At 43.5% G+C, this 12,741-nt stretch overlaps 1 protein-coding gene across 2 annotated transcripts in view; it reads left to right on the forward strand.

Annotated features, from left to right (window-relative positions):
* Positions 1 to 4,981, forward strand: part of LOC147030666 (uncharacterized) — a 31,024-nt gene extending 26,043 nt beyond the window's left edge. Inside the window, exon 3 of one of the 2 annotated variants that reach the window (XM_085874923.1) lies at positions 2,849 to 4,981. In XM_085874923.1, the coding sequence (XP_085731049.1) occupies positions 2,849 to 2,984 (136 nt within the window). In that variant the 3' untranslated portion in view covers positions 2,985 to 4,981. The remainder of the gene's footprint in view (positions 1 to 2,848) is intronic. The other variant, XM_085874922.1, reaches the window with a different exon arrangement.
* Positions 4,982 to 12,741: the final 7,760 nt, after the last annotated feature.

Below are 12,741 nucleotides of genomic sequence, written 5' to 3' on the forward strand. Positions count from 1 at the left end.
GGCTGGAATGAACAGATTATCGGGGATGAAACCCCGCTTACACTCAGACCCGGACCATGCTGGACCAATGTAAGAAGGGAGAGAAATGGACTGGGGACATTTCTAATGAATTTATTAACAATAAAAAGACACAGGCAAGACTTAACGCGAATATGCAATCAGTATTTACAAGGATTCAAGCACTTACTCAGTTCTACTTACAAGACGGGCCCACACGCAGACACACACACAAAAATAAAAGAAACCCAGAGTTCTTTATTGGACCCTCCAGCCGATGAGAGAGAGAGAGACGAGCTGGGGGTCAGAGTCCGGATGGGTACCTGGCCGTCGAAGAAAGGGGGTACTCTGTCGGTAGAGCAGGAATTTGGAATTTATTCAGGGTGCCAGCGATAGCTGGCCTACTTTTTCTGAAGGATCTTCAATGTCCACTAACTAATGCCAGCAGACAAGATGCCCAGTTTAATGTCCATCCCAGGGATGACACACACATTGATGAATCATTCTGCCTGTGAAATACCAGGATGACCATTTATAACTGCGTCGGGAATGAAACCCAGGATATACAGCTGAGTCGAGTGTACTTTTCTCTTGGCAATCCTGCCAGCCATATGTCCTCATGAAGAGAGCGTACGCATTCAGTTTTCCATTAGAATTACACCTTGATAGCTGAATAATTTTCCGATACTCCTGAACTGAAATACCAATCTATTCGATGAATGTTGTATTTTTGTTTATTGAAATACCAGTCATATTTTCCACTGATCTCTTAGCCAAACAGTCTTATGAGAACACCTGCTAAACCACACAGAAGGATTTTTTCCACATGAGTGACGCTTTCCTTTCCGCAGGAGGCAGGACTCAAACCTGCTCAGGTAGGTGGAAATAACTGAACCCGTTAAAGAATAAGAGGAGAGTACTCACTCAAGCCTCCTCAGGTGTTTGCTGAGCAAGACGTCATTGGTAGGTCTACCTGTCCATATGATTCAAACTGGAATAAGGTGTCGGGAAGCATAACATTTTGAGTGTGAAAGTTTTGTCACGAGATATTTATCTGTTGTGACCAAGTTTCAACTTTGTTATTTTTCAATATGTAAGTAGATATAATTCAGATAAGAAATGTTGCCTAGTGTTGGCTTAATGGTAAGGGTGGTGGGCTTGGAAACCTCACCTCCGAAGTTCAAATCCCTCTTGGCTGTTGAATTAATACCAGGTAGGGTTGATTCTGCCTATCATCCTTCCGAGGTCGGCAAAATGAGTGCCAGCTTGCTGGTATCCTGCGTCAGAGTGGCGACCTGTCCAGTATTGTACTCAATAGCCAAGGAGACTGCTTAGGTATCACCAATGCTCTGCACAGAGTATGGTCCCAATGAAGATCGGAAATAATTTATTATCTTGCCAAAACGAAGTTTTTGCAAGATATGTTAGTCAGCTTGTATGTTTTTTTTTTGTTTGTCTGTAATCACGTATAAATCACTCTGCAGAGCACAGTTATCATTAGAAATTTTTGTAACTTCGCATATCAGAGGCCTATAGAGGTCCCTTTCAGCGCATAAAATTTTGAAGGTCAAGGTCAAGGTCACTTTGTCGCAAATCAGGGGAGTCGACAAAACCCTTATTTTTTGAGTAATTTTGATCGGATCGTTAAAGAATAAGAGGAGAGAATAAAGATCGTTAAAGAATAAGAGGAGAGAGTTAAAGAATAAGAGGAAGAAACAAACATATTTGACCCCAACAGTCTTCAAACTTCATGGGAATATAGTTCATGGTCTGGCGCTCAGCTGATTAATTTTTGGTAGCGATTGGCCTTGCCCTTCATGGTTAGCGCCTGAGGTCAAACATATTTGACCCCAAGGTCAAATTTTCAAGTTTTAGGAACCATATCGTGTAGTACCTCAAATTGAACACCTCGATGAGTGCTTTCTAGATTTGTCAAGCTTGAGACATTATGACGTCATTTGGTGACGTTATGAGGCAAACGCATATTTTTCATGGTTACTCTGTAGAATGATTCTCATCGCAATCTCTCGTAGGCAGATATTCCTCAAGGAGTCGCTCCTGGTGGATAGCAGCTCTGTTCACCTCAGTGTGACCTTAAAGAAGTCACACGTGGTCACCTTTTGGCAAGATACGGGTCACCCTGCGGGTGACATTGGTTTATTTAAATGTTATTTTAATTTAATTTATTGGTCGGTAAAGTAAGAAAGTATACTTTTGCCAAAGAAGACGGGGGTGATTCTCATTGGCTCACCCAGTGCTCACAGCAGGGATTTGTAATTTTACCAGAGTGCACGGCATGCAATGGCCTGCAGCTTTTGAAAGGAAATGTGAGATATTTAACGTCCGCTAGCGAATGCTCGCAGAAGGTACACCTGGCTGAACGTCCATCCGAGGAATGGTGCACTTCGTGATGCAACGCAGAGTAGTACCAAGCACAACAGTTTGTAGTCGCGTTGGGAATCAAACCCAGACTAGAAAGTCAGCTCAAAGGTGAGTGCACTATCTGTTAGCTATTTTGCCAGCACATTTTTTTTTAATTATAAAAGTCTAAAAATAATTTACATCCCAGGATCAATGACATGAAAACGCAAAAATGATTGTTCTCATAGGAGGACTTACCATTTATGGTGGAGGTCCATGACCTTGCCCATAGTTGGTAAATTATGTCTTTTGGCTAAAAAATATTAATTCCAGCATTCAATCGAATACTATAAGGTTGACCTTTAAATTCAAAGGATATCATATACTGTATGATTAGCCAATCACTGTACAATCGATATGAAGCCACAATGCACGAACGCACCCCTCAAACTTTTCTAACACGGCACCTTTACCTGAACCCCCTCCCCAGAGCGAGACGTCAGTGCAAGGCGAGTACATGCGCCATTCAGCGCTTGGTGGACCTGATCAACCGTTCGGGTCTCAGCAGCACGATCCCCCGCACGAACGTGGGATCAGCTGCATACGGACGGCGGCAGGTCACATGAAGCACAGACAAAAAAAACGACGCCATGGAAGTACACCAGGCACAAAGTCGTACGAGGAGGAGCGGTGACCCTCCATGGCAATCCATATTCACACGCCACATCCGAACGGAACATCTCTCAGATCCAGTGTTTGCTTTCCTCCATGATATTTGTGCAAAGGTCATGGAACCGTGACGTATTTAATTATTCATCCTGTCATGCTTACATGTGTGAAACCAAAAAAAGAAAGCATGCATTCTTGATTGTGAAAACGTTGACCTTGATCTAATTTCTCCAAGGTCAATTCGCAAAGATGAAGTTGTCGTGCTGTTGTGTTCTGTTTCAAGAAAAAAAACAAAAGCAAACAAATCAAACTTAAAAGTATCCACGCAATGGTCTTTGAGTTCAGAAGTTTACTCAGCTATCCGGGGGTCATCTGATCGCGCGATGTCCTGTCAATTGTGTTGTAATTTGCCAGCAGGAGAGGTTCACATTAAGAGCAAGTATTGGTGAATTAACAAGATTTTAAATACCAAATTAAGAAGACTTTTTTTTCTATTCCTTAAAAAACTTTGATTCAATATTTATTCTGTTTATGCACATCTTCTAATAGACCAACATACTACTACTACTACAACCACAACCCCAATTATTCCCACATTCTTGTGGGGTCTGCCAGGCAACAATTTTCGTACAAATCGTTCATGAAACTGGCTGATCAAGCCCTACCTTCTCGCCCTGACTTCGCAAAAGACACCATAGGATATTTAGGATCCACCGACTAATGCGGGCAGACGGATCTTTTGGCTTAACATTTGATGGACGGCACACACAATTGATGCTTCTCCCTGCAGGCAAAACACCAAGCCGACAGTTTATAACTGGATCGAGATTCAAACATAGACCACAACTCAGAGGCGAGTGTGTACACCTTTAGGCTCTCCTACCCTCCTTCCCGATATACCTACAAAGCATTCATTAAAAAAAAATCATTGAAAGACAGCGCCATTCCTTACAATCCAATCACTAACCCTCGTGGAAGCAAATAATTGATTTAGCCTGAACTTATATCGGCTGAAAATCCATGATATGATTTCATCCGTATTTAAAATGTCAAAGCATGCCCTTGAATTAAAACATCCAGTTTTGAAGATTTGCCAAGTAGAGTATGACAAACCTGCTCAATCTTTGTCTCTGCATAACACTGTTCTTTTGGCATCCAATATTCACTGCGATTGATGCTCTTTTCTCCTACCTGGAAATCGTTGAGCACATATAGGTTTGGTTCAAGGTGTGCTCTTACTACCGCTGCCACAAAGTGTGCCTTTTATGGGTTATCAAAAAAGCAAAAAATATTTTGACTACAAGCCACAAACGGTCATCCAATCGCAAGCGCCCAATCATAGCAACACTTGTGTGGAAATGGTGCGTTTGATGCATTTCTGTTTGAGATCACCGACTCGTGTCCCAAGAGCAACTGTCAGACTGCAACTCCTGCAGCACCCGACTATTAACAATCACCGAGCAATCGCATCCTGCACACAAGTCCAATCACAAAGCCAAAGTTGCAGGTGCTGGCAGGCAGAGGCACGGACAGAAATCAATGAATGCGGTGTGGGTGGTTACAACTATACATCAGCCACTCCTGAAGCCAAATAACATTTTTCTGCTGGCCATCTAAACTCGACCATAGCCAACCCACCACCTATTCTCTATTTCTCAATCTATGTTATGACGTGGCACTTACAGGAGCAGAACCTGAGATGAGACGGGCCAATGCTCGGACAAGTGGAATCAGTATTTGCTGGATTTATCCCTGCACTGGTTCCTTGGCACCATTTATTACTATCTGCTTGTTACACCTGCCAAGCTCATGTGGACAGATCTTAATTTCCGCTGCCCCGACACCCTACCCTTACAATTCTCTTCTCCAGTATTTCTCATTTACTAACATATACTTAGTCTTCCCACAACATGTACTTAAGCCAACCAATATTAATTGAACAAACACAACTTGAGTTAACGCCAGAATATAATACAGCATTCCATTACATTTGGTACAATTCCTACAGTTGGGCTAAACATACTTGCATTAAACGAGTTGTTAGCTGTAATTGGGTCATGCTGCAATTGTATCCAGAGGCTGTCGTGGCCATAATGGTGAGGACACTGGACCAGCATCCACAAAGCTGTGGGTTCTTATTCGGTTGAAGGAAGCAGCTAAAGCTGTGTAATCAAAACAGGCTCGCCTCATAATTTGAATCATGCTGTCAGATTGTCGGTAAAAACCCAGCTGGCACATGAATGACTTTCAGATCAGAGTTAATCTGCCTGCTCTCGACTACAGGTGGTGCCACTCCACACTTTGCAGTTCTCTTAATGTCCTCAAGGCAACCACACCATGAACACTACGAATGCTGCACTCACAACAAAGGCAGCATTGTACCAAATCTCCTCAATGAAAAAAAAGTCATAAAAACAAGATGGGGTGCTACAAGGGTTAATATGTCTGTGGAACTCACCCTGACGTGTACATCCCATCACTATTCAGACACACAAGTAACATGAAACAATATACCTGGATGACCACGATCACTCAAATTGCCCATTGTGTCATTCAGGCTTGGTTAAGGAAGGCTCCTAAATCATGGCAGGAGAACATTCTCCAAAAAAATACTCCACCACAAACAACCTGAACCACTGCATGATGAAGATTGCATTGATTTATGAGGTTTATGCCATACACGAACCATTCCAGCTATTAAAAACAAATGAAATAGAATATTGAGACCAGTGATCCAACCTCCATTGTTGGTGTTGATAATAAGCACATTTGTCAAACTATTAAGTGCTTGCGAAGGAATACCCAAGCACAAAATCTGATTGTATACAATATTCCCGCGACATATTCTTGTGGAAGCGTGATATTGTACGCCGATGAAATATCCATGATTTGTGTCGCGATTACATGTATGGACTTTCACACCATGCATCAAAAATGCCGGTGATTCCCTCCGACCGTGCTCCTTTCGCTTCCACTCTCCTTGTAGATGTCTTATATGGAATTATTCACGACATGACCGATCTGCACAGATATATAGGATATACAAGGGATATAGGTATGTGCACTGACAAGCAAATACGAGGACAAAGAAAGGAGACAAAACGTACAAAGCATTCGCAAGGCTTTTGTGAAAGAAGAAAAAGCACACAACGGAATCATAATTGGAGAGAATGGGAAATTTCGGAATAGGAAGTAAAAAATACAGAGGAGGCAGACCCTTCCTGGGTCATTCCATGTCGAATCATCAAAGAATCTGCCGTCATCTCTCAGATTTTTGTAAAACTTTGGGAACCAATTGGGACCCATGAAAAACGGCAAGAACTCAAATATTTTTTTCTAACAGCCTCTTAATTAGTGAGATACAGACTAACGAACTTTGGACTAATTAGCACGATGTCGCGAATTCAAATGGCCATATCTCTAAAAGTATAACACGTAGAGAGCTAGTTTTGGTGTCATTTTAAAGGTATTTTCATGCACTATGAATTTGTCTGGGCAACATTTTCCTATCTCCAACCACAAAAAAGTTATCACAAAATATAAACTTCAATCGTGAATCCCCAAAAAATGTGTCCTTCAAATTTCCTCAAATTCATCCCAGAGGTACCTTATGATGTCAAGAAGCTTCCACATAAATTTTGTGATGGGCACTCCAATAGTTTCTGAGATATGAGCAATAATGTACATGAACATATGGCATATAGGTTCGAAAATCAGCATTTGTAATGTATTATACAATCATTCTAACCTCGCCATGACAGGGAACACAGGGAACGACCATCAATTGCTTTGAAGTATCAAATAGTTTCATTTTCAACTGGGCCTGAGGGGAAGAAACAAGTGCTGCTGTTGCTGCATTGAAGAGGAAATTGAAAGCCTAAGTCAGGTTAGTGAACACTGTGTACTTGAACTCACTTATTGATTGTATAATACATTACAAATGCTGATTTTCGAACCTATATGCCATATGTACATGTACATTATTGCTCATATCTCAGAAACTATTGGAGTGCCCATCACAAAATTTATGTGGAAGCTTCTTGACATCATAAGGTACCTCTGGGATGAATTTGAGGAAATTTGAAGGACACATTTTTTGGGGATTCACGATTGAAGTTTATATTTTGTGATAACTTTTTTGTGGTTGGAGGTAGGAAAATGTTGCCCAGACAAATTCATAGGGCATGAAAATACCTTTAAAATGACACCTAAACCAGCTCTCTAGGTGTTATACTTTTAGAGATATGGCCATTTGAATTTGCGACGTCGTGCTAATTAGTCCAAAGTTCGTTAGTCTGTATCTCACTAATTAAGAGGCTGTGAGCAAAAATATTTGAGTTCTTGCCGTTTTTCATGGGTCCCAATTGGTTCCCAAAGTTTTACAAAAATCTGAGAGATGACGGCAGATTCTTTGATGATTTGACATGGAATGACCCTCCTCCCCGATGGTTCACTGAAGCTTGTGGAAAGGCAGTTGTCCTGAAACAACTTGCCTTCGCCTCATGGAAGGCAAATCCAACTGAAGGCAATCTAAATTCCTTCCACAAAGTTCGGAAGAAGTGTGTGTGAACTACCCAGGGGAGAGCCAGGAAACAACATCTTTCTACTCTCAAATCTGAACTCTCAAACCTCTCTCCTCCAAATACTCGTAGTGTCAAATTAAGTCTGTTTCTGGTGTCTGTTCCCCCTCAATCCCCTCCCGAAACTGAAAGGGCTGCACAGCTGACACCGCACATGAAAAGGCTGAATACCTAAACTCCAGGTTTGCTTCTAAATCTTGTGTCCCAAACCCATTGCTTTCTGTATCCACCTTACTAAGACATACCCAGCTGTTCCTGGACTCTGTGTCCTTTTCTCCCAACAAGGTGGACAGTTTGCTGTCAAACCTCAACTCATTTTCTGCAACCAGTCCAGACAGCATCAGCACATGTGTCCAAAATCTTACTCTGCTGCTCTTGCTCACCCTCTCTCTCTGTTCTAGTCACCCTCTCGTTTACTCAAGGTCATCTACCATCCGCTTGAAATCAGCAAACATTACCACTCCACATAAAACAGATTCAAAAATAGATCTCTGCAACTACAGACCAATCAGCCTTCTCCCAATCATCGCTTCAGACATTAAATCCTTCCTCTTCTCCAAAATAAATGATCATCAATTTGGTTTGAGACCAGGTTACTCGACCCTGGACTTGCTGCTTCTGCTTTCCCAAATATGGATGGAGGTACTAAATGTCAGACATGAGATCAGAGCCATTTCCCTCGACATATTGTGAGTTTTCGATACGGTCTGGCATCCCGCACTGCTCACGAAGCTCTTCTTATAGTATACAAGGCAATCTCCTCTCATGGCTTAAGGACTTCCTCTCCTATCGCAGCCGTATGGCTCTCTCTCTTAATGTCTGTCTGTCTGTCTCTCTCTCTCTCTCTCTCTCTCTCTCTCTCTCTCTCTCTCTCTCTCTCTCTCTCTCTCTCTCTCTCTCTCTCTCTCTCTCTCTCTCTCTCTCTCTCTCTCTCTCTCTCTCTCTCTCTCTCTCTCTCTCTGTCTCTCTCTCTCTCTCTCTCTCTCTCTCTCTCTCTCTCTCTCTCTCTCTCTCTCTCTCTCTCTCTTTTTTTTTTCTCTTTCTCTTTCTCTTTCTCTTTCTCTTTCTCTCTCATCTCCTCTTCCTGTCCAGGCTGGAGTTCCTCATGGCAGTGTTTTAGACACTTCTTTTTTGTGGTTTTCATCAGTGATCTCTCCGACTCTCTGGAAAATCCTATCTCTTTGCTGATGACTCCACCCTCTGCCATACCATCTCTCATCCCTCAGATTGGCAAGAAGCAGCCTCTTTACTCTCGGCATATCTGGATAAAATTACAAAATGGTCCAACACTTGGAACATGTCTTTCAATCCTGACAAATCTCACACTCTCACTATGTCTCTCCGAAAGGACGGTCTGGAAACCGCCCCCCCACCCCCGCCCCAATCCCCCACCCACTTTCTCAACAATCCTCTTGAAGAAGTCCTTTCATTCAAGCTTCTGGGTCTCACCATCTGCCATGATCTTTCCTGGGAAAGCCACATTTCAAAGATGGCCTCCAAAGCCAGTCGCAGACTGGGAATCCACCATAGTGCAAAGTCCTTCGTTGGCCCACCTGACGATGTACAAACCTTTCATCCGCAGCTTGAGATGGAGTACTGCTCTCCCCTCTGAGCTGGTGCTCCCACCTCATACCTCTCTCGGCGTCACGCTGTGATAACCAAGGCATTTAGGATCATTCTTTGGTTCTCTCACTCTCTCACCACAGGCAGGCCGGTGGTCTTTCCATCCTTTACTGTCTCCTCTTCGGCCTTGTCCCCCCCATCCCCCACCATATTTCCGCAGGGCGTTCAAGGTCCGACAGCAACCCCCTTCTGGAAAAACTACCAAAATCAAGAATCACTGCTCACTTTCACTCTTTTTTCTTCCGAACTTTGGAACAGACTCTCACACACTCTTAAATCTCACTCTTGCCTCCAGGTGTTCAAAACAGCTGTTCACCACCATCTCTTATATTCCCCCATCGAAAACCACGATCTTTTCAACCCCCGTTAATGCACCCCAAACCCACTACCTTCAAATTCCCTGCTTTCCTTCCTGAAAATTTCCTGTCGTGTGCATCTTGTTTACCCAGTGTACTCCACCCCATCCCTCTACCTTCCACAGATCTCCTCATGTCTCTGTTCCCCACTGTTTTGTCCTTCCCTCTCCCACCCCTCTTGTCTCCTGCCCCCCCCCCCTCGTTACATGTTCTGTGTTAGCTCTTATACGAGCCTCGACATTATTTATATATAATAAAAAAAATTGTGTAATTTACAGAAGGAAATCACTTAAAGACAACAATGAAGACTCCTGAAAATGGACATTGAGAAGTCCAAACTGGGTTCACAGAAATAAAGTGGACTATATACTCTTTGACATAAATTAGTGGCTGCTATGTCAATGTCAAAATGGTAGTCATCATGTAGAGTGCTGATATGCAAAATGCTCATCATATGAAAATAATTTGGAAAGAATTTGATGAAGGTGAAAGGACTAGAATGTCAAACAACTACCAGCAAGGACAGACAAAGTTGCAGAAACAATAATTTGAAGCTCCAGAAGTTGAATGCATGGAAAGTCCTTTTTGTCCCCCACTTTACATTTCCAAGATCAAGGCTCATGCAAAAGCGAGGTCGTGGAGACTATAAACTGATGGTGGAGCAACAATTTGACACACGAAGCAAAGGAATGACAGAACAGGAAAACAGGAGAGAAAGGAAAGACGGCAAACTGGAAGAGACGCGAACGAAGTGGGGTTCATGTGGGTCAAAAGATTGGGGGACGACGATATGGCAGTGCGCAGGTTGCTTGAAGCCCTTGAAGGAAGAGTGCATTGGAACAGCTTCAGAAAGTTGATTCCACAAACGGGACAAAGGAGGAACAACTCAGTTGCGGTGTGCAGTTGGCCTGTACCTTTGGAGTTAAATCAGGAAGTGATTACTGAAAGAAGGTAAGTTTAGGTCGTCTCGGTCTCAACAGATCATGTCCCTTCTCCTCAATGCAGGAGATTCCCTTTCAGGAAAACAATTTCAGCTCAGCAACTCCAAGCACAACTGGTAGGGCAGCCTATAGAGCAGTGTTTCTCAACCAGGGTTCCCCGGAACCCTAGGGTTCCGCAAGAGGTTGTGAGAGGTTCTGCAAGAAACAGTAGTAAATAAGCTAATGTATTTTTGAGTAGTTTTTGTTTGATTTAATATTCGTAATTTTACTATACACGTACGGCATATTGTTGGAAACTCCTTGGTTATTATAATAGAGGCTTCAACCTCTTATATTATTTACAATTATAACAACCATAGGGAATGTAATTAACAATGTCTATATGGCGCCAGTGTGAAACCGCCCTCACTGGTTAGTGGACGTTCTGTACGCGGCGGATTCGTGTATCATTGAGTGACTGACTCAAGTACGGTGTCCATCTATCTTCTCTGTGCTTCCTAGCGCGAAGTCTCTCGCGAAGTCTCAGTCTCAGTCTCAGTCTCAGTCTCTCTCTCTCAGTCTCTCTCTCTCTCAGTCTCTCTCTCTCTCAGTCTCTCTCTCTCAGTCTCTCTCTCTCAGTCTCTCTCTCAGTCTCTCTCTCTCTCAGTCTCTCTCTCTCAGTCTCTCTCTCTCTCAGTCTCTCTCTCTCTCAGTCTCTCTCTCAGTCTCTCTCTCTCTCAGTCTCTCTCTCTCTCTCTCTCTCAGTCTCTCTCTCTCAGTCTCTCTCTCTCAGTCTCTCTCTCTCTCTCTCTCTCTCTCTCTCTCTCTCTCTCTCTCTCTCTCTCTCTCTCTCTCTCTCTCTACCTTTATTGCTTAACCTCTATTTGTTTATCAAGTTACATGAGGTTTTTTTATCAAGTTTTTTTTTTGTGAATTAAAACCTTGGTGTGAGGTCTCATAAACGAGCAGTATGTTTTATTTTTTCATTGCCAATAAATTTGACAAAAAGGGGGTCATTTTTTCCTTAAACCAGGTATCTGAAAAAAATATATTATATTTACCACGTGAACTACGATAAAAATATAAAAGAGCTAGATATCAATAATGGTATATAATAATTTTTATGCAGGGGTTCCCTGAGATAAGGCATGAAAACTATTTCAAGGGTTCCACAAGGGTAAAAAGGTTGAGAAACGCTGATCTAGAGTATAGATGGACGTGTGCCGTCCCTCAGATGGACGTTAAACTGAGCAGCCCGTCTGACGGCATTAAGTTAGTGGAGGTTAAAGACGGGGCCCTTCGCGAAGAGTAGGAGCTATTGTTGTGGGCTGGAGTTTGGTGGCGATAACGACCACTCGGGGGAGTAGTAGGGTCGTTTCCACCGAACACCCCAGAATTTAGGTCGTGACTCTCGGATAAGTCCGAAAGGTCACGGGTCCCTTAGCGGACCGTGATCGCCAATATCTTGATGGAGTGGGGTAGGGTGCACTTGTCTATTCCAATTTACCTAAGTACTCACGCCATCTCGCTACCGGGGAAACCACACCCTCAGCCGACTTTGTCCGAACCGAGTCACTATCACCGACTCGGATCCGGCGTAACCAAGTGGAAGTTACCAAAGCCGTGCTGGACCCAATGACAACTTACTGGCCCAAACGGCCTCACTAATTCTCAATACGCACCATGCTGGGCCAATGGTAGAAATGACAGGCAACGAACTGGAACACTTAAAAGATATTTATTTACAATAATAAGACACTGTGCAGACTTAATTACGAATATCAGGCAGGCAATGTACAATGAACAAAAGCACTTAACAATTTTACTTATCAGACTGGCCACACACACACACACACACACACACACACACACACACACACACACTCACACACACACACGAAACGGACCCTGTGGGTCTATTTTCGGTCCTCAGCCCAGGAGAGAAAGGCGAGCCGGGGGACCAGAGCCTGGCCGGGGTACCTTCCTGCCTCATGTGGTCACACCGACTCCAAACCACCACGGTGGGACTCGATCCCACGACCCAGAGTCCACGGGCCCACGACCTGGCTGCTCGGTCACCACCATCACGAGGAGCCACCGCAAAGGACCGCAGACCGCTCGAACCACGACCGGAGACCAAGCCAATCGCCACAATGACTGCTCACCACTCGACTTATTCTTCAGCGTTCTTGGCTTCTCATTGGCTGGGGTGCGCGTGCGATGCTCGCCCTTGGC

Source organism: Eptatretus burgeri, chromosome 3 (assembly GCF_056783735.1).
Source record: "Eptatretus burgeri isolate ZD-2024b chromosome 3, Ebu_testis_v1, whole genome shotgun sequence".
NCBI lineage: Eukaryota > Metazoa > Chordata > Myxini > Myxiniformes > Myxinidae > Eptatretus > Eptatretus burgeri.